The 27,679-nt window shown below is 41.3% G+C and overlaps 1 protein-coding gene across 3 annotated transcripts in view; it reads right to left on the reverse strand.

The window, feature by feature from the left end:
• Positions 1 to 1,471: 1,471 nt before the first annotated feature.
• TBC1D8B (TBC1 domain family member 8B) overlaps positions 1,472 to 27,679 on the reverse strand; it is a 60,936-nt gene continuing 34,728 nt past the window's right edge. For 2 of the 3 annotated variants that reach the window (XM_045031581.1, XM_045031579.1), the window contains exons 8-21: positions 24,249 to 24,398; positions 19,454 to 19,604; positions 17,441 to 17,655; positions 16,832 to 16,949; positions 15,878 to 16,163; positions 14,760 to 14,889; positions 11,631 to 11,729; positions 10,319 to 10,387; positions 9,859 to 10,099; positions 8,770 to 8,835; positions 7,181 to 7,264; positions 5,915 to 5,971; positions 4,769 to 4,869; positions 1,472 to 3,363 (exon numbers count right to left, since the gene is read on the reverse strand). In XM_045031581.1, coding sequence (XP_044887516.1) covers positions 2,950 to 3,363; positions 4,769 to 4,869; positions 5,915 to 5,971; positions 7,181 to 7,264; positions 8,770 to 8,835; positions 9,859 to 10,099; positions 10,319 to 10,387; positions 11,631 to 11,729; positions 14,760 to 14,889; positions 15,878 to 16,163; positions 16,832 to 16,949; positions 17,441 to 17,655; positions 19,454 to 19,604; positions 24,249 to 24,398 — 2,181 coding nt within the window. In that variant the 3' untranslated portion in view covers positions 1,472 to 2,949. The remainder of the gene's footprint in view (positions 3,364 to 4,768; positions 4,870 to 5,914; positions 5,972 to 7,180; positions 7,265 to 8,769; positions 8,836 to 9,858; positions 10,100 to 10,318; positions 10,388 to 11,630; positions 11,730 to 14,759; positions 14,890 to 15,877; positions 16,164 to 16,831; positions 16,950 to 17,440; positions 17,656 to 19,453; positions 19,605 to 24,248; positions 24,399 to 27,679) is intronic. The other variant, XM_045031580.1, reaches the window with a different exon arrangement.

Here is a 27,679-nt window from a genome sequence, read left to right on the forward strand (position 1 = left end):
ACATGTATGCTGGTCATTCTGTGTATAAATATATGTGATAATTCTACTATAGACGCAGGTACAGAATTTATATATAATTGATAATTGGCTTTCTGTATGGTCCTTTTGACTAACATTAATAGAAAGTGCATGACATTTGTAAAAGTGCCTATTTTTGCATAACAGACATTTAATATCATGTCCACTACATTTTTCAGACTTCTTTAACACCTCCTTCCTGCATATAATTTAACCTGTGTCTAACTCTTTTTATAACTTGTTTCCCCACCCACCACAAAAACTCAATAAGCCTTTAACTTCTCTTGCTTGGCAAATACACCATACTTGTTAACCCACAATGAAGTCTGAAATTAAAAACATATGGCTTGATGCTGCTCAGCCTTTTTCACACGTAGTTGCATTGACTTCAATGGGGTTTGCTTGCATACTGTTTACTCACATGAGTAAAGGTTTGCCTGATCAATCAAACCCTTGCCTAGAACATCAAAAGTTACCTGCTTTTTGTTTTTAAAACAGTGAAAATATGCAATGAAAACAATTAGTAAACACAGATATACAGATCCATGCAGTAGTATCCATCTCTGCCTTAGAAATATACATGAGAAAGGATATAGGCTTTTCACACTTCAATCCATAATATACAAATCAAAATTATATAACCTAAAGCTACGTTTAAGCTTCCTAATTTCACTTTCTGTATATATTATCCATTTTTTTGTAATTATTCCTTCAGTTGAGATCAATTTACATTAATTCCTGAGATTAGGAAGAAATGGTTTTACACATTCAGGAGGCATGGTAACTCTCCTCCCACTCACAGTGACAGAATTTCAGCGTTGTGTTGCAATATACAGCCAAGTTCAGAAATCTTAGTTTTGTTTCTACTCCATGTAAGCAACATAGAAAAAGCACCTAATATTGGTACCACCTCCTGTCCTAATTCTTTACAAACATACACCTTATAAAAACAGTGCTGCTTTGCAGTGAAAGATTGTAATTCATGCCTTAGAAATATGCATTTTAAGCAGTTTACCACTTAACATTTGCAGCTTATCAATTTTGTAAAAATACAAGGTTTTCTCCCCCTCCCTTTAATGCACACTACATAGCAGTTGAGTCAACAATTTCTCAGTAACATTAGCAGAGCTTGCCTCAAAGGATCCTTACAATAAAGAGATGGCTCCTTTGTTGATTATGACTCAAAAAAGTTTTTTTTTCTTCCTGCTGACATACTTAAAAACCTGACTTTCAGACTCCGAAGGATTTTGTTGCTGCTATATGTCCTGATGGATATAAACCAGGGGTCCCCAACACGGTGCATCTAAATGCGCCCGCGTCCTGGCCGGCGGTGGAGCATCCACCGAATTTCTGCGGCGTTTCGGCGGCGACGCTTCTTGATGACGTCATCAAGAGGCGTCACCGCCGAAATGCTGCAGAAATTCGGCAGCGACACCTCTCGATGATGTCACTTGCCGCCAACAGGCGACGTCATCAAGGGGCGTCACCGCCGAAATGCCGCAGAAATTCGGCAGCATTTTGGCGGGTGCTCCACCGCCGCCACGGTCCTTTGTCTGGCGCCCGCCAGGTGAAAAGGTTGGGAACCACTGATATAAACTATCACACTGGTAATAATCCAAAAGAAAAGACCAATGGCAAAAGACTAACAGTTACAAGCTTGAGCTTAGAGTCAAAGGTAACAAAGCAGCATCTGCTGCAGCAGGTCAGTCACCCGGCTCAGCAGTCATAATTCAACTGATTAGGAGGTGGCTATTGATGGCTACTATTGGGTTTTGAGATAACATTCAAACAAAATCATGTCTTTCTCCAACATGCACCAGATGAGCAAGCTATCCCTCCCCTGCCTGCAAGTGGATGCAGACAAAATTTAAGTGCATTACATCACATCCTAATTCCTTATACAGGAAAAGGGATTAGCCACTGTCTGCCCATTTCTTTGCGACTCCAGCAAGTACACTGGAATACATTTGATTGGAAGTTACACCTTTTGATGATCCGTCCCCAGCGTTCTCACCCTTGTGCAACAGAGGAGCCACAAGAGTATCAGTTAACTCCCCTATTCTTGCATCTCAGGGATACAGAATGTTGGCGGGAAGGGGTAACCTACTCATCTGGGTTGATGAAGGAAACCATGGAGTCAGATGGAAAATTACTCAGATGAAAATCACACCCGAGCTACAAAATCTGGGTCCCCAAAATTCCAGGGCATACAGATCCAATGTAGAAATGGTGCCATTTGGGAAATCAGGATTCTGGTCTGAATTTTGCATAGATTCAGGCCCAGCTCTGACACCAGCTATTCACTAGAAGCCAGTGAGGTCTGATAAAGAAAAGATTAACACTACAGTACAGCAACAAGTAAAAGAATGGAAACTTTCTTCTTTATCAACAATGCTCCTGTGACCATCAAGGCTACCAGTCCAAAAACTCTATTCCCCTTAGTACTGAGGCTTTTGCCCTGGGTTGGTGAGAGTTTACATGCAGATTTAGAAATGGTTATTTTGAAATTAAACCAGCCTGAAAGTAAAACACTTAGATGTCAAGTACTACTTATAACTGAAGATGGCAGAAAATCATCATATTCATCACAACAATGAACAGTAAATCAAGAAGTACGCAACCAGTAATAGTAGTCATACAGAAAGTTTTGCAATAGTGCCCTCTATGGGTCACATTTAGTATTTTTAGTAATATTGCATATTTTGTATAATATGGTAAAAATGCCGTTTACTTTTCTGTCCTTTTTGAACTATACTGATATTTCTGAACAACACAAAGATGTGATTGTGCTTCAAAGTGTTTTTAATTACTTCAACACATTGTTATCTGGTAGTTAAAGCTAAATCCTCAAATCTCATTCTCAATATAAACAATGCTCACTTTCCATAGCAATGGCCTTTGTGTTACATAGGGTGCAAAGGTAAAAAAACCCTATACTCTGGTTCTCGCTTTTAATTGTGAAGTTTTAGCATTTTCTACCTTGGCTTTTATGTCTAGAGGTTTCTCAAAAAATCTCACCAAAGCTGGTTCATTTAACAAGGATGCCAGGATCTGCTCAAAGGCAAAAGACCATTCATGGTCGTCTCTGCGAGTGCTTTGTACATTCCTGCGCTCAGTCTGTTGGGGTGCACTGTCTTTCTTTAGAGAGTTCTGGCTGTCCACGCTGGATTCTGCTGCAGAAGCTGGGCTTTTGGCTGGTGAAGTGGGGCTTTGTAGTCTTCTCCCAACTTCTTCCATCTTCAGCAAGAGGCTGGTGACAGTCGCTATAGCCCAATATAACAACTCCTCTTCAGGGTCCCCGTGGAACAGGTTGTATAAAGTCTTTGAGAACTGGATGAACTGGAACTAGGGAGAGTTAAGGAGGAGACTGTTCAGAGAACATCAACTCAAAGCCCTAGCAACAGGCTTTTCTTTTTAGCTAGTATTCTTTATTTCCACCTTCATAAAATAATTTCTCATGGAAAAGCATCCTCTAAAAGCACCATGACCATTTCCCCCTTTGAAATATGCCTAACCTTACCCAGAAGGGAGAATGGACCATTATTACATCCATCAAAGAGATGCATGCAACTGTTTTGTAATGGCGCTAAAGTCATTCCTATAAATGGTTCCTAACAGGTAAGTGATTGCCTAGACACTCTTCTAGAATCAAACAAAGGGTCTTAGTCAGACAAAGACTGACCTGTTCTCCCCCTTCCATCGATGCCTTAATACATAAGAACCAGGCTGAGTGTTACAAACGGGAACTAAGGTCATATTCAGAGAACTGTGGCAAACACTTAATCAAATAACAGAGCACGAACTATCAGGGAAATGGAATGAAGATGGCAAGATTTGTCTTTCGTCTCAGACAAGGATTAAACACAGGGCTTCTGTTCCCCTGTGACACCTCCCGCCATTAAGTGTACCCCCCCCACCGTCTTATGCTAACTGAAAAAGTAACCTGAACAATAAAAACGGTCTGTATGAAACTTTCAGTCAAGTGAGAAATACTCGTATAGACCTTTGGGAAATGCATGTGCACAACTCAGCTCACAGGATTGTCCTTAACTGAAGAGAAACTTTATGGAGGCTCCCTTCTGGTGCATTTGCTACTGCAATATTTAGAGTTCTGTATCAGGAACAACAGATGAACCCTGTCATATAGCATTTACCATGTGGTTATAAACAAGAACTTCTGTCATGGTTAAAGACTTGATTATGGACTGCAGCTGTTCTAAGAATCAATAGCGATGATTTACTATGATTGGTGCTTAGTACATTGCTTTTTCTGGGGCGGTGGTTTTACAGGAGACCTGAATGAACAGCTCGCTACCTGTAATGGACCCTTATGGTGGAATTTTCAGACGTGCCCTTCAAGTGATTTGTGCTCCTGAGGGCTTCTCCTTATACAAAATTTGTACTGTTTAACTATAGTGGTTCAGTATGAGGTATGCATTCAGGCTAGGGGCTGTACTGGAATAACTATTGGCAAAAAAAATCATACACCTAATAGACAGTTATGCTGGTACACACACCATATGTCGACCAGGCCTAAGCCACTTAGACGTAGCGCCCTTAATGAATACTAGAGGCAATGAAAACATTCAGCCAGGATTATAACAGTTTAGAAAGACAGTCTAGTGGTTAAAGTATAGGACTCAAAGTGAAGAAACCCTATGAACACACGGCGTTTTAGCCATTAAGCTGATCTCAAGGAGAGATAAAACGAAAAACTAGACTGACACAGGAGTCAGAGAGACAGTTTTACCTGGTTCATTCTAGGCAAATCCTTAATATTTTCTTCTTTTTTAAGAAGTTCATCTTGCCATTGCTTCAGATAGGCCTGAATATCAATCTTCTCTTTACCTGCTTGAGAGAAAAGATTATTTCAGAACTAATGGAATTCTGACATATTCCACTTGGGAACATCTTCTGCTAAGAAGTCGTGTGTGTCCTGGAACATTTGGCTTATATTTTCTTTTGGACATGATCACCACATATTAAAGGAAAGAAATATAACCAGTGCACAAGGTTTCCTATACAGAACTATGAAAAGACATGGGCTGAGATTTAGGCCAAGGTTCAGGTGAGAAGCAGAATCGGGGCTAGGGCTCACGTTCAGATCTGACAGTGGCAGAGAGATATTCTCACAGGATTTTGGCACAAGACAATGGAACTCCTGTGAATTTCCACGATCTTAAAATGGTACAGATATCCTGAGGTCAATTTTCCTTATGAGATTTTGGCTATTTGCCAACCAAGCTTGGGATCCAATTGCAGGGGCAGATTTTGATCTGAGAATTCAAATCCAACTTCTCTCCAAAGACTTTATGGAGTTCAAGTTAGAAGTACCAGTTTTGGCCCATAAGATGGACAGTGTTTTTGCGAAGTGTCAAGATGATATGTTTCTCCATGAACAATGTCTAGTCTGAAATTACTTGACCACACAATCTGTATCAATTCAGTAATAAATGTTCTTGGTTTTTCTAAAACATGAATTGAACCATGGGAAGGGGAAGGGAATCATATGATGTCTCAGCTGGTAATAGACACAGAGGTTTCTCCTCCAGGTTATCAGTTCAAATCTACACCAGATCAGACAGAAATGACAAAAAGTCAACAGGTGAATGTTAGTGAGTTATGTGAAATGAGCTGGTACCCTCAGTCAAGTTCCTACTCAACAGTCTTAGTCAGACCAAGGATGGAGTGGGCATAGAGATGAATATAACCCCTACCTGTGACCTGCCCCAAGTAAGCCCAACAATACAAAGAGATTAGACATTAATGCCATCATGTAGGAGCAGCCATGCTGCCGAGATGCTCCATTTCCTCTCCACACATGTGCCCGATTTCTCTCTCCTAAAGGCAACACCGGGTCACTGAGAGTCAAACTTTGCTGATCGAGATTCTTTACCTTTTTCTGGGCTTCTCTTCAAAGCATCAGCTTCCTGAATATCCACAGGAGAGGAAACTACATTTGAAGAGAAAAAAAAAGTATTTGGTGTTTCTTTCACAGACTGAGTTTATACTGTTTCCCTTTATCAAAATTCCCTTCTTCAACAAGGCTATTTAAGACACATGTTGCTTGTATATTGAACTCAGCTGTGACAGAGAAGAAGCTATATGGATGCACCGAAGAGCAAGAGTTGCCAACCATACTGCAGAGCTAGCTGAGACAGAAGGAGCCAGAGTCAGCTGCGTAGTCTCAGATCCTCCCCATTACCTCTCTGCCCCCAGGTGTTCAAGACTGGTGGAGGCTGGTGGAATGTTTACTGCAGATATTGTACTGCTACTGTGGAGCTAAACCTCTCACACACAGCTTATGAAGGAGAAAAGGGAAGTCAACTCCAAGGAAGAGCAATGACTGAGTTTCCTAAAGGAAATGTTCTGTATAGATCCCTAGCAACTTGGACTTGCCTCTTTTTGCATGGGACTTCAGAAATGGAGAAGGTGGTTTCTGAAACCTCAAAAAGATTATGGTTTTAGATGTTCAACTCCCTGGGGCAGGGAGTCTTCCTTTGTTTCTGAGTATAGCAATAAGCATACAGGCAGAAATTAAACAAAAAGAAAACCTAACAATGATTAGGCTTCTGGTGTGCTGAGATCACTGCCTATCACGTTGACCAGTATTTTCTCATTGTTCCTTGTGTTTTCCCATCTGTCTGTTTCTACCCACTGTCTCCTGTCTTAAGACTGTAAGTTCCTTGGGTCTTTTTGTTGTGTGTGTTTGTATAGCAACCACCTCTATATCCCATGACTGAGGCTCCTAGATGCTACCATAATACAAATAAACAAACACATGAAATAATAACTAAGTACTGCTTATTGTGGTATTCCACAGAATCTAGCCATTAACCAGCTTTTCAACCTGAGGCAACACACAGTGATACAGAAAAAACACTCTGAGAAGAGAGTAAGTGGATATTTATGGAGAACTTCTGCACTGCCTTGTGGGATATATATGATCTTCAAGGGTGGGGCTTTTATAAAGGATTCGTGTCATTGGGAGGTACATTTTACATAAACATTCTTTGGGGGCAGGAATTGTGTCTTCATGGGCATTAATACAGCACCTCTCACAATAGGCCCCAGTCCTGATTAGGGTGACTGAGCTCTACTGCAGTAGAGCTAATAGAATATCACTAATTCTTTGTAATAAACCAAGCATGCTGGGGCTTACCATTGAGCTGACTGAAATGAATCAGCTCTTCTTTTGAAAGATCATCACCTTTGGAAGGGCTTAGAGATTCCACTTCAGTAAAAGCTGCAGGAAAAATTAGTGCAATCAATCGAAAGCGGACATAGTGGTACCTGGGCCATCAACATAGTGACAGACAAGAAACTTTCTTATGGTCTCTCAGTACTACATGAACTAAAGGAGGGGGTGGAGGAGGAAAAAAAAATAAGGAAATAACAGTAAAGAGAAAAGAATATAGAACATTTAGCACACTCTCCAAGTGCTTGGAGATGAAATTCCTCAGTACAAACCCCACTGCTGGACAAAGTTGTACTCAAAACTAATGACACCAAAATGCTCAGCAAACAGCCATTAGTAAAGATTTCTGAAAGAACATGGAAACAAAATATTTTTTTATAAATAAACCACACTGATTTAGGCCCTGATACTGCAACAGAATCAGTGCAGGTGGATTCTCACCAGAGTCAGCAGGGCTCCATACAGGTGCACGGATCCACCCCTCTAGAGATCTGCAAACTTCAGTGGGGCAGACCCATTTGCAGGTTCAGGGCTTAGTACTTTTTGGTTGAGGATTTCAAAGTGCTTTAGAAACATAACAGAAACTTCTTGCATCCGAAGAAGTGGGTATTCACCCACAAAAGCTCATGCTGCAAAACGTCTGTTAGTCTATAAGGTGCCACAGGATTCCAGACTGGTGGTTAAGCTTCCAAAACATCCCACCTTTCCTCAGAACATTTTCCACATTAAGGCCCAAATTTAGCAAAGCACTTAAGCATGTTCTTAACTTTAAACACATGCTTTAGCCCCACTGAAGTTAAGACAATTAAGCACATGCTTAAGTACTTTGCTGAACAGAGGCCTTAGGGACTGGGTCTGCAACAGTGAAGTTAATGGAAAGACTCCCATAGATTTCTGTAGGCTTTGGATTAGGTCTTTAGTGAACAAATGTAATCTTTTAGCGATCAGTATGGTCTGAGTAATCCTCCCTCCCTCAGGCACTCTTAGTGGTGAACAAATGTCTCTACAAAACGGTGCATCTTACGATGTATGGTGACCTCCCTTCCTAGACTTTACCTGGGCTTTATCATTTGGATAGTCTTGCATCACCTCTGAAATCATTTTGCATTTTTCCATGTCATCTCTGTCCAGACTTTCATGGCAAAATACTGAAAAGTCAATACGGTACAATGTAACAGAGCTGAGGTACAAATTTAGTAGCAAAATCAGTGGCTGACAATAACGACATGAGGCTTCTGAAGAGCAGCTAACGTATAACAGAAACTCAGTGACAAGTGCTCTTTGGTAGCACAAACAACATACGGGTATGGCTGTCCCTTTGGACAAAGGAGAAGTGCTCTAGGAACGTACTAGGGCTTTCTTGGTCCAGTGGAATACACCACACTGGGTAAAGCAGGCCCTGGTACTACAGCTGTGGGTCGGCAGTGTGCACTTTGTACTAGTGAAACAAGGAGGAACATGCAAGCCTGGAAAATTAAAGAATGAAAGAGTGTGATGGAAAGAGAGTAGTAGCCAAGAGAAAACGCCTCAAACAACACTGCTAAAAAACTTACCTGGAGGGATGTGCAGCTTAAAAAGCAGCTTCAGTTTGTCAGTGAAACTTCCATTATACATGACATCTGTTAGAGGAGAAAGGCAAGACGTTCCATTCAATTAGTTCAAAGGTTGGGGGGGAAACTAGCATGAACACAGGAACAGCTGAGCATGACTGAAGTTGGACATGTGAGAGGAGGCTGAAGAAAAGTACTATCCCATGCAGCTGAACTTGGGTTTGTCTATACTGTGAAATGATGGATGTTTTACATGTTAACATATTTTAAGCCTCCTCTTAGTACCTAGACAAAGAGAGTCGTGTTTATTTAGCTAAAGAATCCTTCTCAGTAATGGTTAAAATTGCAGGCATGGCAGACAGAAATGTAGGCAGAGCTGAATGCACAGAACAATGTACTTGCCACATAAGGAAATCACATCACACAGCGATGATGTTTTGTTGGCGTTTTTGTTAAACATTTACTCCTACACAACAGCATTCCAGAATATCAGACGTGCAAAAAAAAATGTTAATGCAACATTAAGGTTGCATTTAATTCACAGCTAAATAAAGAAAAAGTCAGTAAAAATTACATTAACTTGGCTGGGTTGCACGTGCTGTCTGTGTGATGATACATAGCGTGGAAAGTACTTTTAATCAGCCAGACAGGTTGTGCAATATGGGCAAGTTAACACTGTTCAGAACCTGAACTTCTGAACTTCCTAGCATTTGGGAATTTCATACTTAAAGTTGCATTAATATAGACCAAGCATGGAAAATTTCAGCCCAGTGTTTCAGAAAAATTACTAGAATGTGAAGTCAGAGGATAACAACAGAAACTGCTTTGCCCCCTTTATATATATAGAGGGCACAACCAGGGCATGCACTAATCATTTTAAACCATTGTCAACCAGCCTAAGCAACCCCCACATCTGAAATTATAAATATACTCTGTAAGCCAGGTGGCTCACTTTAGTCCATAGTTGGGCCTGATCCTGCAGGATACTGAGCACTCTCAATTCCAATGGTTAACAAAGGGAATTGAGGGAACCCAGTACCTCTCTGGATCAAGCCCGTGTCAATACAGTGTATGTATTCGATAGTCTCATACCAAGTGAACAGGCAAATTCTTTGAAGTTTATAAGGCAATCGGCGTTTTCGTCCAGCAATCTGAATGTCCACAGTGCAAGAGAGTCCCTGTTTGCACAATGGGCCCATGGACTCAAGAGGTGATAGAGGACCCTGAACTGCTGGCAGTCGATCCGATACTGGTCCAGATATGGCAGACTGGGGTCATGGTGTCTCAGGACAGGGCTATTTGCACTCCAGTAACAGGACAGAAAATGCTCCTTCTACAAAGAAAAGGCAAAGCTTTAGACCAGGAAAGGAAAATTCTGCTTGGGGAAAAAAGATTTTGAATTTTATTTCCAGTGTTATTTGAGGATGACATTGTAAAGTGTATATATTAAATCTTCCTTTTCAGTGGGTTGGAACTGACATTTCCTTATTAGAACTGACCCTAAATACAGACATTTTGCAAATGAGGGCATTAAAGAAAAACAGCACGTTACCTTGAATAATTCATAAAGCTCTTCCAGGTCACTAGGACTGAATTTTACATCCTGGGACACAACACGCAGCTAAAATAAATTAAAATAAAAAAATTAAAAGGTGACTTTCCCCCTCTTTGCTCTACAGTATTATTCCAGTGCTCTCCAAGATTTTACATCTTACATTTAAGAAGTTGTTTGAATTTTCCTGCAGATTTTTTGCAGCTTACAATTAGGGACTGAGTACAGAATCTCGACTGGAAACAAGTCAAGGACCACATACTATCCCGAAGAGGAGAGAATAAACTCAAAGCACATTGCCTGTGGGTGTTGATCCTACACTATAGAAACCAGAAGCCAACTCTTGTATACCAGATTATGTATACTAATGCAATATGTGGCTTCATTCATAAGGGACAAATGGCACTTTCAGTTCATGCAAACAAAGTTTATTTTTCATTACAGAGAATTAGGAATTCAAGTACACAACTCCAGCTGCAAGACCTACATCCGCATTCACAATGTGTTAACCATATCCAAGAAATACAACAGTTATGGTCTCAGTGCTCACAATAAGTTACTGCAGCATTTCCAGTGACCATTTACTGCAGAAAGAGGTATTAGTCTGGGTTTAAAGCTATTTACTAGGGGTCAACCACTGAAGAAACAAGCAAGCAAAGGAAACCAACTGCAACCTTCACTCACAGTAGGGAGTTTAAATTTCCAGGGGCACGTGCAGCTACTGGCACCAAGAGTTAAATATACAAGTACACACGTTAAAAAGTGATCCTTTTTATATTGCAATACAGTTATCTCCTCAGTGGTGTTTCATTGGTGGTTTATTGGTTATTAGGACTTTGCTCTTTTTCTTCCTTGCAAAAGAGAATGTACAATGAAATTAAGTCATTAATTGGTTATTACTTTAGTGCTCAGTGTTTCATTGTGTCACTAAAGGCTTTTTACACTACCTTATGTCTCTAAGGGAAGTGCACTAACAATTTAACAGCAGCACACAGAAATACAAATCAGCCCATTCTGATCAGTGCAGAGAGTCACAGAAATGTAGCATGGAGTCCTTGCAAGCCTATGGTGTTACCAATACCTAGATCAGCAGCTCACAGATTCAAACGATCTTGGACCAAACCCCCATTTACGACAGACACCCATCAGAGAGGGATTTCAGCCTTCAAGGTGTTATTCACTCATCTGTGGATATTCTAGGTCATCCTCATTCATACGCTTGCAGTTTCCAAAAGGGTGAAAGTCCAGCCGAGGAAAGGCAACATATGCTACTGCACGTGGTCCACAGCTTCCGTCCTTTCAGGACACTTACCACATTCTGTTTTGTAGTAACTTCTAGGGTCTGGATCACATACAGCCTGTTCCTGCAGCGCATGCTCTCGACATCCTCGTATCGAATATCACCATATTTCTAGGGAAAAAAAGCCCCAAACTCTGTGAAATTGAATTTCAGCTACTTCCAGACACAGAGCTGCTCATATATGTGGATATTTTTGCTTTTCCTGCCACTAAAAATAGCAGTAGGACCAGCCGTATTGACACAAAGCAAGCCTGGGCTCTGGAAACTCACTCATGAATAAAGGTGTCTCTACACTACAACTAGCCAACACGCGGTTGGCCCATGCCAGATGACTTGGGCTCGCCAGGCTCGGGTTGTGGGATTGTTTCACTGCTGTGTAGACTTCCAGGCTTGGGCTCTAAGACCCTGCAAGGTGAGAGAGTCCCAGCCCTCGGGTCTCCAGCCCAGGCCCAGAAGTCTACACAGCAGTGAAACAACACTGCAGCGCGAGCCCCACGGGCCAGCTGCAGGTGTTGCTTTGCTGTGTAGAGATACTCTAAGAGACGGAGGGCAGGACTGTCCTTTTCTGTACACACCAGCACAGGGGATTAAGGGGGTGTAAGGTGCCCCCTTACCCATCCTGCAAGGGGTGGGTCCATGTGTGTGTGGGGAAGCTGAGGAAGAAGTCATCTCTGATGGGGTGTTACACCCCTCCCACGTAAGTGAGGAGGCAGGGGTGGGTAATGATCAGAGTCCTCCATATGCTGGCCAGCACAGTTGAACTGATGAAGGAAAACCAGTAGTAGATTACTTCCTTCCTGAAGCAAAAGGGGAATCAGGGAGGGAATTTCAACTCAGTCACAACAAGGTCCCTGGTCTGTTCCTGTGGCAGGGCTGCTATTCAATGCCCTTCATTAGGGGTAGATTGTAAATGTACAATCTAATCCTGAATAGATGCCATACATTAAGAACTACAGGCTCTTCTATGTACAAACTAAAAATTGTTCCTTTATGATTTAGCCTGAAAATGAACGAACCTGGGAGTCCGAGTCATAAAAGGACACAAACAAAACATGGCTCTCGCACAGCATTTTTCATCTTCAGACATAGCCTCACTCATCTTCACAATACCCAGGAGAGGCAATAACAGCCGAGGCATATTTTCTATCCCCTTACTCAGAGTTAGTCATTAGAACTGGCTGCAGGATAATTCCCTTTTGCAGCAACTTTCAAGGTTTCGAAATTTGTGTTCGTTCCACTTTGGAACAAAACCACAACCTTCTGTGGAAACAATATTGTGTTGAAATAGGCTCTTTCATCAGGAGCGTGGGAGAGGAGACCCTCACGCTCTACAGCCCGGTGGTTAAGACATTAGACCAAGATGTGGGAGACTCCAGTTCAAGTCCTTATTCTGCTGGATTGGGAGTGATCTGGAATACAATACTCATCTCTGAATGAGGTAAAGCAGGGAGTGGAAACCTGGGTCTCCCGGTCTCCTACATCCCAGGCTAGTACACTAACCACTAGACAATAGCAAGCCTCAGTCTCTCTCTGTGATCCTTCTTGGCAAAAACTGCATTGAAACATTTTTGTGAAGCAGCATATTTTGATGAAATTTCATTTTGTCAAAGCCACTGCACCTAGCTCTCCTGGTGATCCTTTACCCAGCGAGTATTCCCACTGACTTCTAGGGTGCTGCACTCCACAAGCAAGACAGGCAGTCAGGCCTGTAACAATTTGCTGTCCTTCCAAGATCTCGAAATGCTTTACAAACATTAATAAATGTTACCTTTGCTCACTTGAGAAAGTAGAAACTAGACCGATATCTCCATTTCTCAGGGAGGGAAAACTGAAGCACAGATACATTATACAATTACGTCAAGAGTCAGAATTACAAGTAGAAGCCCAGCTCCTAGTTCTGTGCTCAGACCACAAACCCATGCCTCTCTTCCTATCTGGAATCAAAACACTCTGAATTTTATTCTAGTCTTCTCCACAAATTATATCACGAGCAGCTAGCTTCACAGCCAAGCTAGTGCATGTCTTCAGAAGCTGCTCTTCAGCACAAAACGCTCCACCTTGTTCTCCAATGCCCTCATTGAAAATAATATGCTCTAGGCCAGGGGTTCTCAAACTGGGGGTTGGGGCACCTCAGGGGGTCACGAGGTGATTACATGGGGGAACGCGAGCTGTCAACTTCCACCCCAAACTCCGCTTTGCCTCCAGCATTTATAATGGTGTTAAATATATAAAAAAGTGTTTTTACTTTGTAAGGGGGGGCGTTCACACTCAGAGGCTTGCTATGTGAAAGGGATCACCAGTACAAAAGTTTGAGAGGCACTGCTCTAGGCCTTTCACTAGCACAATAACCAGAACTGAAGTCGGAAAGGGTATCTCATATCCATGGAAAGAAACAGGGAAAGAGAGAAATGTGGATTACTCTTTTCTCTGGAATAGCCTTTCATCCTAGATGGGCTCAGCAGAAATTGAAACCAAAAAGTGCTTCAAAGCAGACATTACAGCCTAGTTCCAAATCATCCCAAGGAAGGAAATGCCTCATACAAAATCCGTGCTAGCAAGAAGAAAAAACAGAAGCTAAGTCAATTTCCTTACCAGACCAGAGAGCCACAGACCAGCAGAAGTTGAAGAAACCCAACCTCATACAGGGTATTTCCTCCCCACCAATGTCTATTTCACTGCTGTTCCAAAATATGGAGCATAAGTAACTCCTTAAATTGGCAGCTGAGATTAGAATGTCAATTTCCACCACCTCTTGCAATCTGCAGAGGTCAGAGTCTTGTATTTGTGATTGAAGTTTCTGCCTCTGCCAATTTGCCATTTGACACGAATAATGGGTTGACTTGGGGGATGCTAGCCCAACTGACTGCTTTGCCTGCCATGTGCCTAGAGGACGCCACTCCCCAGGACTGCCAGCCCAGTACATTTCAGGTACAATAAAAAAGTACCATAGCCTAGGAAATGAGATTGGACAAAGCTCAAGGGACTAGCAGAGGGGATGGACTAGTGATCTGAGTGGTCTGCTATTTCTCCAGCTTCTATGATTCTGTAACTACTTCAGCTGATGCAAAACAATTTTTAAAAAGGGCAAACGAGAAAATGCAAATACATGACACAAAACATAATACACAAAAGAATGCACACTTCGTTTGACTCTCTGATCAGGTCGGTTATGTCCACTTTTGGGTGGTAACTCTTTGTATCGTTCAGGTTTGAAGCCTGCTGCACAGCTTGAGGCAACGGACTGTCCTTGTTAGTGACGCTGTCGAAAAATCTGCACAAAAGTGACACAGACATAATGTTAGTGAAAGCCTACTGCCAAAGCAAAGTGAAATCGACAACATCTCTGAGTCTAATAAGCTGGGGAAGAAAAGAGTGGCTAGAGAGGGAGCACTAAAAAGAGAACATCTGTCTGGGGGCAAGCAAAGACTGGGTTATTTATGCGGGAAAGGAAGACTAAGATTATGGTGAATGGGGACCCCTAGTCAGTCTTATTTGACCCACAGGCCTCTGCTAAATTGGGTCTTGATCTGCACGCATTCATAATTTACACATATCCTCAATAAACATTCATGGACAAGAGTAACCATAATCAACAGAGAAACAACTCCACAGAGCAGTCATTTCCTATTTGCTGCTGAGAAGCAAATTACCATGAGCCCCTTTAAAATGTATTGAACTGCTGCAGGCTGGATAAAATGTGGAAAAAAAAGACATGTTACAGCTAGGCAAAATTTTAGAAGAAGCAGTTAAAAACAAGTTTACAATTTTTGTTGTTTATCTTTAAATGACTGTTAAATCAGCATAACAGCAGAGTTTGGTTCCAGTTGAACTGTGTATGGGTACTGAGGAAGAAGGGATTTCACATTGATCTTATGAGTTAAAAATCAAACTCCAACCCGTTCTTTATCTGTAAGCTTCAATAAACATAAGCTGTAAAACTGTGCTTCGGTTACTAGCTTGATGGTAGTGCAAAGGCAGGTGGGTAGGGGGTTATAAATGCTCGAGTGTAGGTTTTGTATCCATTTTAAACAGTACAAAGTGCTTGTGGTTTTAGAAGAAGAGGTAACAACTAAGGCTGAGATTTTCAAAGGAGCCTAATGGAGTTCAGCATACAAATCCCATTGGATTTTAGTGTGAGCTGAAGACTTAACTCCCTCGGCTCCTTTGAAATTCCAGGCCTAATGATTTCTCAGCGGCAAATCTACCGGTAAGTACATATCTTTCCAAGTTGCATTTAGGAATGATGAATACACCGATACCTGTTTAGAACAGTCACTGCCTCTGCATCATCCTTACAGGTTAGCAGCTTGTCCATGTTGTAGTCCAGTACCGCCAGACCCAGCTGCAAGATTGCCTTTATCCCATCGTAGAAGAAACAGTCTACCACACTGACTGCACTTTCAATGGGCAGCACGCTGATAAAGAGGGTAAGAAACCAGGAGAGAGAGACGGACGAGAAGAACGTCATGTCTGTCATGTGGTCCGTCAGCTGAGACAGGTGATCCCTGATGAGTTCCTCAAACACTGCTTGATCCACCAAGGCCCCTGCAGGAGGACAACGAAACAGCCACCCAAATCTTAATATAGGAAATAAAGCAGCAGACATTTCCAGGAATCAGGCTCACACACAACCATACCTTCATTATAAAACAGGTCAAGCTGCTGACATGGTATGACATAAGGCATAACATGAGCAGATCTGGATGTGCAGCTATACCAAACACCTGCATGACCCGAGTATGTTAGGAGCCATCAAGACAATGTGTGGGTATCTAGCATAACTGCACACCAAGTAGTATGTTATTGCTTTTGATAGTACACATAGTCAGCTCCATTGCTCCTCCTATGTAGTCAATGTCCCTTGTTTGCAACAGGGGAGAGAAAACCTTAAAAAAAAAAAAAAAACGCGAAACATTGGCCAGCAGAATCAGGGACAAGAATACAAATCCAGGAAAACAGTAATATGGTACAAGTTATAATATTTCCTGAATAGTTTCTCTCTACAGCAATAGCTCAGGAATAAAAAGCTACATTAATTCCTGCACAAACAGGAATATTCCTGTTTATTTTCAGCTCTTCTTTCTAAATTACAGCAGTGAACTAAATCCAGCATTTTTCCACGCATGCAAACTTTAGCTAGTTCTTCACTTCTGTTTCAAGATGGGATTGTTACGTTTATTTTTTTTAAAACTGCTAGAAGACAGAAACATTACCAATGATTCGACGATTGAAATAATCGGGTAGCATTCTTTCACACACAGCAACCAATAGCCAGAAAGCTTCTTCTTCTTTAGCGTAAAGTAGCAGCACGGATGTCAAAATATTCATTGCCTACAACATTCAATCAAGGCAAGAGGTGTTGGCAAGGAAAGACAGTAAGAGCATGCAGTGCATTTCAGGTTTGCTGCATTTTATAATTATATGCATTTTTAAAGCATAGTTTACATTGCATCATTTTATAGCTCAGTTGGGGTAAGCTTCAACTATACCCTGTACCAGACCTATGCTGCAACACAGTTAAAATGCCTGATATAACATTTAAGCTATATAAGGTAGATTTATAACGTCAACCTAGCATAAATCCAAGATTTACGGCAGATAAAATCATGTCACAGGCACAGGCAGAACTCGGTGACAAACCCTATATAAAAGTCAATGTTGTATAATGTTTTGAAATTTATACCACAAGTAAACCACGGAAGCAAGAAACCCCAGGGATTTATGTGACGAGTTTATGAAGTGTGGCATCGCTATACTGGTATTAAATATTAGTGTTACTGATGTTTAGAAGACCCATACACATGATCTCAAGAGTATTCTACCTGACAGTATCCAATCTTGGGATTCCTGTACGCATAGGCTGTAAGAACTCTCCTGAGTGCAGAAATACCAGTGTCACTCTGAAAGGCTGGATGCTCAGGTAGGGAGCGACGCAAATCTCGTTCAATTTCATCAGTAGCCAAAGTGCATGTTCCTAGGGACTTTTCCACCAGTTCAGTGTAATAACCGGGGTTTGTAGCCATGTCATTAATGGCACCTGTCAATATGTTTTATTGCACAGCATTAGAAGACAGAAAGAGTGGAATATCTACATCTTTGCAATATATCTAATAGCTTTTAGTACTTATTGAAGTTATATGGCTTATGATGGAGCCTTGGGGACCGATTCCCCAGGACATTGCTCCAGTATTATATCAGAGTAACACTTTTTAAATCAGTAGGGTTACACTGGAATTACAGGAGTAGCAAAGTAGAAAACTAGGCTCAAGGTAAATACTGTGGTAGGTTATTTTCTATTATAAATCAGATTTTGACCCTAAGTTCTCTCTTGATTTCCACAAAAAAGCCCCCATTCCATCTGTAATTTTACAAATGTTTTCTGGTAGAGTCAATATTTTTCTTCCCTGCAAAGTTGGTAGTGGACTGACCAAGCCTTTTATGAGAGAGACATTTTCAAAAATTACTTCACATTTGGATCATTCTAAGATTTTCATGCCATCACATACCATAGGTGCTCAGATACAAAGCTGATGAGTGAAGAATAAAGTACAGATAGATACTTCAACAACAGTTAGCAACTACAAATCTCTTGCATTCAGAACTACTCAGCATGAGCTAAAACATGCTAGATAAATTACTTTTAAAATCGTTGTCATAAACTGAACCTCTACAAGAGTTGCAAAATCACCTCTGATATTGGGGTAAATAGTCTTGTAGTCAAGACACTGGATGGAAGGTCAGACAGACCTGTACTCAATTCCTGGCTCTGCCACAAACTTCTTATGCAACCTTGAGCAAGTCATTTGGGTGAGTGTCTCATGTGCTGAAGTCAATGGGAGCTGCAGGACCTCAGGGCTTCTAAAAAATCAGTGACTTACTCGCTCAGTTCCCCATCTGTACAATACAGATTATAATACTTCCCTATTTCATAAGTGTGTTGCTAGGATAAAGTAATTAGTGTTTGTGAAGCATTCCAATACAAATATTACACCACAAGGATGAAGGCCATAAAAGTACCTTTGTAACTTTCACAAGAGATTATGTGCATCTTTAGAAACACTGCAAGTGAAGCACATGATGTTTATAAGCTCTGTACTTTGGTTCAAGGGGCCTAGTCTAGAAAATACAGTTGCAAAGATGGAGCAAATTCTCTACTACAGAAACTCTATTAGTTTGTAAAGCTGCCATCCCTGACAAAAGATTTAAAACCGGTTTAGCAAATATGTTTTTCCTGCTACGTGAGGACATGGTCTTAAAGAGTACGTCTACACTGTATCTGGGAGCGAGTGTCCCAGCCCGGGTAGACAGACTCAGACTAGCCATACTCAAGCTAGTGCACTAAAAATAGCAATGTGGACATTCCGGCTTGAGGCAGAAGCTCGGGCTCAAACCTACCCCACCCTATAGGCATCAGAACCCAAGCTCCAGACCAAGCCGGAATGTCCACACTGCTATTTTTAGTACGTTATCTGGAGCCATGCTAGAGAGAATCTGTCCACTCAGGATCCCAGTAGCAGTACGCACATACACAGAGTGGCTTTTCCAACCTAACTGTCCCCTTGAACTTTAAGGATACAGCATGTCCCCTATCACCAAGGAAACAAACAAACATTTTTACCTCTACAATTTTAAAAGCAGTTGGCAGTCAGAGCTGCTGACTGCCAACTGTAAAGACTGCAGATTTGGTTTGGTTTTAATTGCTTGCATAAAAGCAAGATCCTTATCTACTTCTGGCAGAGAACAGCAGTTTATGAAGCAGTGTGTTTGATCGTTGACTAGAATATTTCTGTAGTACAACTCCATAAAACTATTTCATGTTAATTACTATTCAATACCTGAGAAGAGCAGCCAGAGCTCTCCTCGTAAGGTCTCTGGGATCCCTCTTAAAACTAGATCTCGAGTTTTCTTTGTCCGAAACATGCTAACGCCACGTCCACATTCTACAAAGAGGATATTCCAGGACTGCTCTTTCATTTTTTCTTTCAACTATCAAAACAAAAACAAAAAGCTCATTAAGCACAATGAAAAAGTCTGCTCACACATTAAGAAGTATAAGGTGAAATTTTGCTCTCAGTATTACCAGTATAAATTGAGAGAGACAGAACTGATATCAGTGGTGTTACTCTGGATTTACACTGGTGTAAATGGAAACAGAATCTGACCTACTGAATACAGAGTAACTTATGTAGACTTTTACACTCCCTTAAAATATTTGGTCTATATTGTCTGATATTGCAAAAAGTTTATAAAATCAATATGCAGACAGCCCAGCCTGTTTCTTCATCTTTGACACTATCAATGAAGTCTACATAATTCTCAAAGGTATAGGAAGTGGTACCGTTCCAGAAAGGATTAACAATGCAAAGGAGCAACACAGCTAACCAATGGGTATGACGGTGCAGACAGGTGCTGGGAAAGCCTGCCCACAAAGTTCTCCCAAATGCTCCAAAAAGCATTGTCAACACAGCACCTAGTCCACCACTGCCATTCCACTGCTGGACTTCAGAATGGACTAAATTATGGTTCTGTGATGTTCGCAAGGGTCTAGAATGAGATCAACAAACCTGTGAGACTCTGTACTTGGTCTCCAGAGGCACAAGTCTAGTTTGTTAACCTACTGCGTACTCCCTTAGCCCCTTTTAAAATTAATTTTAGCCCATTAAAGCAGCTGTTTAAATTACTTTATTTTGTAAAAAGATCCAAGTTCTCCTATAGTTTATTCATGTTCTGTCCTGACAGAAGCACCTAAGTCAAAGCTGTCAGGATAAAACAGCTAAGAACAAGCAGAATCTTAAAGGCTATGGTTATAAAGTAATTAAGCACTGGCTGCTGTTGAATGTTTCAGGTAGATTTTGGTAGAAAGCACCATCTGTTTTGCTTCATGTACCAGGAATGTCCTAAGGGTCAGACTTTGTTGATTTCAACAGAAACTGATGGACAAGAACAGCAGAAATGTGTAGCAGAGGATCAGAATCCAAAGGATTAAATAGCAGGGCTAATTAAGAAACATGATAAATTATATCAAAGGTATTTTTCATTTTAAAATAATCCTTCTAGATATAAATCATTCTGTTTAGTATTTCTGTAAATAAAAGTGTTCACAAGAGTATGTAACACACCCCCTGGTTGGGCAGTCATAGCTTGATGCAGTGGGTGACCTATTCACCTCATTAGGATACCTCCTGCAACATTTCTCATATTTGCAATGTAATAACGTAGGAAGGTAGAATGTCCCTTTTAAAGGCCATACCCAGTACAAACACTGACTAGGTGACCATGAGCCCACATCTTCCCATTTGACATTACTATGCCAACAATCTGCTCGGTGCTTGATCCTTCACCATTCAAATCAAAGGGAAGTTTTCCATTGACTCAGACGAGAGCAAGATCAAGCCGAAAGATTTGCCCTTGGGAAAGTCTGCACTGTGTGAAGAGACTGACAGTAAAAAGAGAGTGAATAGAGGGCCAGGAAAGTTTGCTGGGGGGCAAAAAGGTCACAGCATTAGCTAGGCTCTGCTATGAAGCCTGCAGGAAGAGTAACGTCTACCACCAGTATGTTTTCACATCAGCCCATAGGGGTGATGAGAGAATGTAATATTTAAACACAAAGCAGTGATCTCCGTGTTTAAAAGTTAGATGCTCAGTATAGCTCCTTCTGGAACTCTACTGCAGTTTTCCATTTCTCACGCATGTGTCTCTACATAAAAAGTCATTGTAACTTGGGCTAATTTTAGAACACCTCACACTATTTTTTTTATTAGATCTCGTTGAAAAATAAGAAATTCTCAGTGGAGCAATTTGGGGGAATGAGATTTATCTTTTGGGGGTAGGGACAGGATGGGAAAACAGGAAATCGGATGAGAGAATGATCGAGTAACAGAAGGAATTGGAACAAGAAAAATGGGGAGGAAGAAAGGAATGAGGAAGCAGAAGTAGGATCCAGATTGATCACGAGGGATCAGTTGCCTCCAGTCTTAATCTTTTCTTTGTACAATGAACCTAGTTCAAAGGCTTGAACAAATTGTGGAACGTGTATTGTTGCCCTGATGCTGCAAAGTAGTCTCAATGAAGTCAGTGAAGCTACTCATGTGATTGAAGTTAGACACTTTACTCCTGGGGAATTCTGCGCCACTGCACAATGCAGAATTTGCACAGAATTCATGTTCTCCGCAGAATTTCAGGTTTCCAATGCGGAACTGGGGCAGCAGAGCTGCCAGCAGCCAGTAGGTGGCTGCTGAACTCTGCACCCAGCCTGGTGGGGATGTAGGCTCTGCATGCTCTGGCTGCCCAGCTTGATCCTCATCTGCCCAACTATGGGAGAGGGCCTGGGAGACCCCACTCGGTCAAGGGTGAGGAAGGGCAGGGCTGCACTGCATCCCCTGCAGGGACAGTACAGAAACTGGGGGGGAGGTAAAGGCTCTGGGCGGAGTGAGGTCCAGGTGTCTGGGCCGGGGTGCCCCATGGCTGGGCTCTAGGGAAAGAAGGGTGCAGGTGTTTGGGCTCTGGGGGGCCCCACACAGCACTTTCCAATATCCCCCAACTGGAACTGGGTTATTGTAGGGGTTTCTTTAACTCTCTACTCCTTAGGGAATCTTCTTTTTTTTTTTTTGGTCTGCATTGTCGACATACTTTTGACAGGTATTTTAAAATAAATGACCCAAGTAATTGAAACTGGAGTGATTATATTGTGTTATTTTGACAAATCAAATATGCAGAGTTTTAAAATATTGTGCATAGAATTTTTAGGCGCAGAATTCCTGCAGGAGTAGGCACTTGCTTACTTATATCGCTAAATCATGGCCTATTTGTTTAAATCATTTGCTTTCAACATACCTCAAATTGTTCCTTACTTACCATAATAATAATCATACTTAGCTCTTACATAGATAAAGCAATATGTTCTACAAACCTGGCAGGCAAAACAGGATGTTCTGATTTAACATTTATCACCCTTTGTTGTGTGATCCTAGTTTGACAGATCTGGAACAGCGTTGGGAATGGGAGCTGGAAAGCATGCCAGAGGTACAACTGAGGCACCAACATCTTTATCATGTTGCGCTTTCTTGATCTTTCCTGTCCTGAGGTTTATTTATTTATAAACAGTGTTCTTCAGTACTGAACTGTTCTATATAACAGTTCCAAAGAAACAGTACTAAAGATTAATTAATAACAAGAAAATATAAAGCAGGTGGAAGTCTGGGCTAGTTTGAGTGGCTGAAAATTTTTAGCTCCATATAAAGTACAGATTGGATTAAAATATTTATCTGCCATGCAACTGGAGAACAATTTCATACATTGGCTACTTTCTGTCAAAACACAAGGATATATTTCTCCTGAAATCCAGTTGAACCTCACTACCGCATGAGTAAAGCCTGCTTGCATGAGCAGGAGTTGGCAGTTTCAGTTCCTTACTCAGGCAGAATCGAAGTGATGGAGTAAGTAACGAGTGCTGGATAGGGCCCTTTGAAAAGCACAAGACTTATTAAGTTCATTTGTAGCGTATTATGAACTCTGCAATCTTAGGGGCAGAAAGATTAATGAGTAGGTAACCCACTACATGAGCTCTTTCCACGGTCTGGGAAAAGTGTTTGCACTGATGCTGCATTTTGTATAAGCAGCACTGAGAATTTATCCTTTTAAAGCACTTAAAAATGGATCTGCAAAAGGGAAAAGAAATGGGAACTGAAGAGTTTGGATTCTCATATCCCCCAGACAAAAAGTTTTTTTTTCTTTTAAATATCAGAAATGCCATGTGTGGTCTTCCCTGGTTTGTGAGGTCTCTCCCCGAGTAAAGGCCTGATCCAATAGCCACTGAAGCCAATGGAAGAACTCAAATCAGCCCTAACTGAGGAAGCAGGGATGTTGCATCTTTAACAAAGACATCCTTTCTCCCTGTATTAGACATTCTGGTTTTATAGGTGAAAATAAAAAAAATCAGTTTCAAACAGTGACTAAAAACCCCTTCCCAATTGTTTAAGTTTTAGCCTCGTCTCCTGCAATGTCATAATCCGCTGGTTCTCAAGTCATCCATAGAGCTCCACTGTTTCCAAGAACTGGATTTTTTATGTGAAAAGCAAGATGATTTTTTTAAAAAGAAGTTAACAATAAAAAGGGGAGGAGGTTTCCCACAAACCCACTTTGTTTCACCTTTAACAAAATAATATGCTCTGGGCTGTGAGAAACATTTTCTCCAAATCATAAAGTTGTTACCAAGAAGTCAGGAGACTGAAAAGAGGTAAGCAAATGGAGCTGATGTTTGGATCACAATTTTGCTTGTTCTCAAACCGTTTCTAGTGGTTTTAAGTCTTGACAGTTCAAATGAATGTGAAATTAAGTACTTGCTCGCTGTCACATAACAAACAGTTCCTCCCTGCGGGGGTGGAGGAGCAGAAAGAAGTTTGCTGTGGGAAGATAAGGCATATCATTATTAAACAAGATGAGCAGAAAATTGAATACAGCAATACATAAGGCCCCTGTGGAAATGTAGAGTAAAATACAGAGTAGGCAGAGAAGATAAAATTGCCAAAGCCATAAAAGAAATCAGCTGCTTTCTCTGGAATAAATTTCAATTTTAATTGAATCCTTTTTCGTTAGATTCAGAAGGCTGTGGAAAGTTGTTTTCTTTCTTACCATTTTAGAGTCAAGATTATCAGCATCCTGAGGGTGGAATACGGTCATTAGAGCTTCTGTGCTAACAGTCTTGCTGCTGCCTTTCTGACCTGCCATTAACTGTCCTTCATAATAATCCACCAGATTGTCAGAGTCAGAAGTAGTGGCAACCTGCAGAATGCATTAACAGCTGTCAGAGGTGCTTAAAAAGTCCTGCAAGAAACTGCACTGATAACAGTTGAGGTTTCATCCTCAAGCACCACTTGTTATGCACCTTTCAAAATTACAATAGCCTTCAGATGCATTGTTGTTATTTAAACTTTAAACAGCATTAACAAATCTGCCTGGAAACTTACAGAGCAAATAAGATATGAAGTGGTCCTGATCTGTACAGCTTCCTATTTAAATTTAAGCGGCAGCACTTGAAAAAAAACACATTTATTCAAACATTAACATTAATTAAAATGAGAGCCACAAAAAAGATGAGGGCCTGATCCAACTCCACTGAAATGAAAAGAAAGACTCCAATTGATTTAAATGGGAGCTGGACAGAAACTGCCAAGTACTGTACTGGCAGTTAAATGCACTGTATGCTCTCCTACCACAGGATACTACTAACAGGATTTCAGAAGCAAGGTCTGGAGCCTAGTGGGTGAGAAATATTCTACTTCGAAACCTATAAGCAAAACAAAGTAAAATGCCAAAATGTACTGAGTTCAGCAGCTTTGCCGTTCAACATGTTCCCTTCTGTATGCATACCGAGCTAATTATTTTTTCCACCCTAAAAGCACAATTAAGAAGGAAAATAGACTTAAACTGATTCTTAGTCAAGTAATATAGACAAAGGCATGTAACTGGGCGTGTGTGGCCACTCCAAAGGTGAATGCTTTTGAGAAGGCAGAGCTCAGCACCCAAATGTCACAGAACTGTGCTGCACCCCTAGCTAGGGAGCATTTCTGTTCAAGTTAAACCCTTTTTTCCCCCTTGTTACTTCTAACCCTCGAGAATGGAACCTTGAGAATGAGCCTTTCATGACACAGTTTTTCTGTGCTGATCCAGCGCATGCGCCGCATAAGCTCACGGATACTATTTCACAGGTTATTCCGACCGATTCTGTTCTTCTACTATCGATGTTATAAACTACTAGAGCTGGGTGCAGCAGAGTGGGAGGCCCACCTGGACTATGAGGAAAGTTCTTAGCTCCACCCAGCTACCATACTGTCAGAATATTCGGTTTAGAACAAAAGTTATAGGCAACCACTGGGATAACAGCAACTATCTGCTCAACTCTAGCTCATGTCCCTGTGTCCAGGGGAATATCTGGCAGCAAGCCCCTCCCAAAAGGGAAGGAAACCATCCTTAATGTCCAAAAGTGTGTTGGAAATGAAAAATGGTACATAATCTCCTCAACAGCTGAAGTACCAAATCCTGGTTGCCATGCTCACATAAGCGTACCCATCAGCAGGAGGACTCACATTAGTAATGGTGTTGTCTCTAATTGGTAAAAGTATAAAGCTTTGCCAGGATCTACATTTGAGACTCTATATTCTCAGTGATAGAGCAAGCAGAATAACCCAGCGTGTTTCATTTGTATTCTTCTCCAACACACATTCAGTTAGGCCAAGGTAGGACTGTCCTATCGGAAAGTCATGTCACCCCAAAACTAGGATATGGCAAGTTAAAGCCTAGCAGACCATGTTCTGTATTTGAGGTCAGACAAAGCAGAAGATTACCGATCAAGGGGTGTTATGAGTTAGCTTACTGAAAGTCGAACACAAAAGTCCCATCAATTTCAATGAGAGCAAAGCCCTAAATGCAGAAGCCTACAGGGAAAGTATGCAGAAGCACTATTAAAAATTGCCAGTTCTGAGGGATAAATTTTGAAACTGAAAAGCCCCATACACAACACTACTTGCACAGACCTGTCCACATCTAATAGCAGCCTCACATTATGAGCCAGCTGGTTAAGTTTGGCAGTTCCACTGACTTTACACTGTTGATTTTACACCAGGTGGCGTTTTTTGGCTCTTCATGGGAGAGATTATGAAGGGTTTTTTTTTAAAAAAAATTTTAACCAAAAAGTCTGACTGTTTGCATTGAAGGAAATGTATCTTAGGTATTTCTATGGTCCCTCTCACCGTAGTATCTGAGCACCTCATAATGTTTAATGTATTTATACTCACAACTACCCCAGGAAATAGGGAAGTGCTGTTATCCCCATTTTACAGATAGGGAACTGCGGCACAGACACTAAGGGCTTGTCTACGCTGTCTGCCATCAATCAATCCAGTGGGGGTCAATTTATCGCGTCTAATCTAGACACGATAAATCGACTGCTGAGCGCTCTCCTGTCGACTCTAGTACTCCACCAGAACGAGACGCGCAAGCGGAATTGACGGAAGAGCATCAGCTGTCAACTTACCGCAGTAAGTAGATCTAAGTATGTCGACTTCAGCTACGCTGTTCACGTAGCTGAAGTTGCATATCTCGGCTCGACCCCGTGCAGTACTGTAGACAAGCCCTAAGTGACTTGCACAAGTGGAAGAATAGGAAATTAAATGTGGGATCTCAAGTTGCAGGCTAATCTCCTAAACACAGTACCATCCTTACTGTTCATTTGGTCTTCTGAAAAAGCTGTGATAGGTCTGGGAAGGAATACTTCAAATTCCCTGTGATGGGATTTCTGTTTTTTAACTACATATTACACAGCTCGGTCCTGTTGGACTCAGAAACAGGAAATCTATCAGGTTTATTTATTTATTGCTCACCAATCTTAATAAGTCTGATCTCAAACCAGAAAACCTTCCCAGGTGGAAAAATTCTCTCTTTCCTCCTCCCCTTCCCCTATGAATGCAAAGTCACCAGTGAAAGCACATTTGTTAGTATGTGTGAACAGTCTGTGTGCCCAGAGAAGCACCCAGCTCACACTTTTGTTTAGTCCTGATGTATGCCAAGCATTACTTCCTTGAAGCACTACAGCAGTCTGAACGATAGGGTTTTCAGTCACTCTTTTGCTTTGGGCTAATAAGCTATGACACATGCTGATAACTTCCCCTTTGTTATGCATTCAGCACAAACCCTATAGTAGATGAGGCACAGAATGAAAAATTGCTCAACATCAGATTGCCCCATTGCTATGCAATGCCCTTTCTCAGAGCCTCCCAGAATTCCTGCCAGTTGAAGCAGTGAGGGTCCCAAAGAAACACTTCAGCTGATCCACCTTTTCAGATCTCAGTATGTGGTGTGTTTGCAAAATTCAGATTTCAAATCCTTTGAAGTCTGGAGACACTCCAATCTGGGATTTTGATTCAGGCCCACGTCTCATTTAAATCTATGTCTTTTAATTGGTGACATATAGTACTACTTTAAATTATACAATAGTTAGCCTCCTTGCAAGAATGGACAAAGCGTTCACTTCAGCACCCTTTCCATAAATAGTTAATAAAGCATTA

This window comes from Mauremys mutica, chromosome 9 (assembly GCF_020497125.1).
Source record: "Mauremys mutica isolate MM-2020 ecotype Southern chromosome 9, ASM2049712v1, whole genome shotgun sequence".
In the NCBI taxonomy this organism is placed as follows: Eukaryota; Metazoa; Chordata; order Testudines; family Geoemydidae; genus Mauremys; species Mauremys mutica.